Below are 3,619 nucleotides of genomic sequence, written 5' to 3'. Positions count from 1 at the left end.
ACAGCAGGACCCCAGCCCCAAGAGCAGCTCCCAGCCTCCACCTCCTCCTGTCCAGCATATTTCACTTCTCCAGGAGCTCTGAGGCACATCAGGTGTTGTGGGAGTTCAGGAATGCTCCAGGCTGCTGGGAGTGTGTTGTGAGCAGGAGGTGATGTTTGGGGGTTGGGATCTGGAAGGTGGTGGGAGAAGGTTGGAGGTGGTTTGTTCTTCCTTGGTCAGTGCTGCTGCCTCCATTGTCTGAGCCAGGGGAGATCAAAGGACAGGGCCTGGTCCAGGAACCACCCTGCCAATGCCACCAGGCTCGAGCAGAGTAGGACAAGACCATGTGTAAGTCCCTGGGTACCTCAGGGCACTGATCACAGGAACCTGGGGTCTTAGCACAGGTATTAGAGGTCTGTGCCCACACTGTGGCAGAAACTGAAGGTTTGAGGTCCCCTCTGCATTCTCTTCTGCAGCTGGGTGTTGGGAGTCAGGGACTGTCATGACCCAGGCAGGATCTGAGGGTTTGAGGTCCTGGGCTCAGGTGCTTCCATCTTCCCTATTGCAGAGCTGTGACCCCTTCCTGCCACAGCATGGCCTCACAGAAGGACCCAGACAAGAGCTGGGAGGAGGAGCAACACCCAGAGATCAAGTTAGAGAAGCCAATGTGCAGTGCCAAGGTAGAGGAGGATGAGGAGGAAAGAGAGGAGAAGATGGAGGATGATGCTGAGAATGACAACTATGAAGAGGAGGATAATGAGGATGATGAAGGTGACCAGGATGAGGGGGAGGAATGTATGGAGGAGGATGAAGCCAGAGCAGGTCCCTCAGTGTCACCCAAAGAGCTGAATCAGTGCTCTGAGTGTGGGCAGAGCTTCCCAGGTAGGTCAGAGCTAGTGAAGCACCACTGCCCGCAGCCTGGCACCCGGCCCTTCGTTTGTGGTGACTGTGGCAAGAGGTTCCGCTGGAACTCTGATCTCATCCAGCACCGCCGCACCCACACCGGAGAGAAACCTTTCACCTGTGCTGACTGCGGCCAGAGCTTCACCCAGCGCGGCCATCTCACTCGGCACCGCCGCACCCACACTGGAGAGAAGCCGTTCTTCTGTGTGGCCTGTGGTCAGAGCTTCACCCAGCGCGGTCATCTCACCCATCACCGCCACACCCACACTGGAGAGAAACCGTTCACCTGTGCTGACTGCGGCCGGAGCTTCACCCGGCGCGGCGCTCTCACCCAGCACCGCCACACCCACACTGGACAGAAACCTTTCATCTGTGTAGACTGCGGTCAGCGCTTTACCCTGCGCGGCCAACTCACCCAGCACTGCCTCACTCACACTGGAGAGAAGCCCTTCTCTTGTGACAGCTGTGGCAAGCGCTTCAGACAGCTCTCTCACCTTAGGCAACACCACCTCACCCACACCAGTGAGAAGGCCTTTACCTGCAGGGACTGCGGCAAGAGCTTCAAACGCAACTCCACTCTCACCATCCATCGCCGCATCCACACGGGAGAGCATCTGTTCCCCTGTGCTGAGTGCGGGAAGAGCTTCACCACGAGTACTCGATACATCCAGCACCAACTCATCCATAATGGTGAGAAGCCTTACAGCTGTACTGACTGCGGCAAGAGCTTCACCAACAAGCGAGCTCTCACGGAGCACCGTGGTGTGCACACTGGCGAGAAGTCGTTCAGCTGTGCTGCGTGCGGTCAGGCCTTCAGCCGTAGGGGCAATCTCATTCGCCACCACCGCACCCACACCGGTGAGAAACCTTTCACCTGTGCTAACTGTGGGAAGAGCTTCAGCCAGAGGAGCCATCTCATTGCTCACTGCCGCGCCCACACTGGTGAGAAGCGTTTCACTTGTGCTGATTGCGGTAAGAGCTTCAGCGAGAGGCGATCCCTCAACAAGCACCGCTGCACTCACACCAGAGAGCAGCCTGCACTGGAGGGGAGGCATAAATACACTTAGAATCTGTTGGGTAATCGCGGCCCCTCTGAGAGGGCCTTTCCAGCACCAAAATCATCCCTTTTTCCTTTGCATTTCTCAGGGACTGGGGACACCAGCAGCAACAAACACCTCCTGCCCTTCTGAACACCAATTATTGCTAATGAGAACAATTACAGTGCTGAGCCGGCACAGCTGGAGCTCCCAGTGGAGCTGGGCAGGGCTTTGCCAGGGTCTGTCTGGTTCTTCCCCAATGCTTTGTGTCTCCCTGGGGTAAGAAATCCTCTGTCCATTGACCAATTGTCTCAATAAAACCCAAAAGTTACCCAAATCCTGTCTGTTTGCTTTTATTTCAGATATCTCTGCCTCAATGCCTGAATTTTGGGGGCATTTGTTCCCAAGGGATGGGGTGGAGCTATGTACCCAGTTCAGGGAGGGGAAAATGAGGTTCTCAGAGGAGTCTTGAGGAGCATCTCAGAGGCATTCTGCAGGGGCTCTCAGGTGATCTTAGGTGTTTGGGATTTGGATGGTCCTAGGACTGACTTTTGGGATCTTTGGAGGGTGTAGGGGGAAGCTCATGGAGATCTTTGGAAGAACTCAGAAAGCTTCTGTTGGCTTTCCACTCTGGGGCTGGAACAGGTTGAAGAGCTGAGAAGAGGTTAAGCTGCCTGTTCCCCCCCAAAACAGAAGTGAGGGAAACATACACACGAATCAAAAAACCCTCTGGGTTGAGATAAGGACTTGAGATAAGAACAAAAGAGTTGAATCCAAAGGAGATCCCATAATGCACACTGACCTGAGCCTGTTTGCAGAAAGAAGCACAGCAGTCAGCAGCAGCAGCCAGGAGTTAAACCCCTACAGCCCTCCCCCTCAGCAAAGAGCCAGCACCTGAGAGCCAGAACCCAACAGCAGCAACCAGAACAGGAAGCCTCTCATGTTGCCATCTGAATTTCAAGCCCTGTAGTCCTTTGCTCCAGCCAGCACTGTCCCTGTGAAGGTGGCATGAGGCAGGATGGTGTGGAGTAATGGCAGCAAATTTCCAGCTTAACCTTTTATATTCCCAAGCCCTCATTCTGTGCCACCTGCACCATGCCCAGCAGCAATCAGCAGCACACCTCAGGCACTGTCCATTCTCACTCCACAGGAGGTCGCTTCGCAGTACCCAGAGGGCTGCTCACTGCAGGTGCTCTGCAGCTCCACTCTGTTCCAGCACAGTCTGGATCAGTCGATGCCCAGTCCAAATGCTGCAAATGCTGGGGCTGTGTTTCCAGCTCTGGGATAATTGAGTCCAGTGACTCCTTCCCTGCCTCCAAGTGAAAGCAAACTGTGGCTTGCATCCCAGTACTCAGCTTCCAACACATCCAGGTGTGGGGATCCTCCTGTCACACCAGAAACACAGATGGGTTCCACCCCTCGTGGTTTGATGGTGTCAGAGCACTCTGGGCACCTGTATCTACTAAAGCTTTATCCTCTCATGGCTTCAACTTGCCAGGCCATTGGTTCTCTACAGTCAAACAAACCAATTTGTCTCTCCCCTCCATCTGGTTGGAGGCAGAGCCCCTCTAAGTGCCAGGTGCTGCTCTTTGGCCACAACAACCCCATGCAGTGCTACAGGCTGTGGTCAGAGTGGCTGGAGATCAGTGAGACAGAAAGTGACCTTGGTGGTAGTGGTTGATAGTAGGCTGAACATGAGC

General features: G+C 54.7%; 1 protein-coding gene across 1 annotated transcript; it reads left to right on the top strand.

Moving 5' to 3' along the window:
* The first annotated feature begins 323 nt into the window (after positions 1–323).
* LOC137454427 (zinc finger protein 135-like) lies at positions 324–2,089 on the top strand. The gene is made up of 2 exons (XM_068164466.1): positions 324–327; positions 877–2,089. Exons 1-2 carry the CDS (start codon positions 324–326, stop codon positions 1,947–1,949), a joined length of 1,077 nt encoding a protein of 358 aa, XP_068020567.1. The 3' UTR covers positions 1,950–2,089.
* The last annotated feature ends 1,530 nt before the right edge of the window (positions 2,090–3,619 follow it).

This window comes from Melanerpes formicivorus, unplaced genomic scaffold, assembly GCF_026170545.1.
Source record: "Melanerpes formicivorus ecotype bairdi unplaced genomic scaffold, bMelFor1.0.p_v2 SCAF_80, whole genome shotgun sequence".
In the NCBI taxonomy this organism is placed as follows: Eukaryota; Metazoa; Chordata; class Aves; order Piciformes; family Picidae; genus Melanerpes; species Melanerpes formicivorus.
Note: the sequence above shows the minus strand (reverse complement) of the source record. Positions and strands in the feature narration are given on the sequence as shown.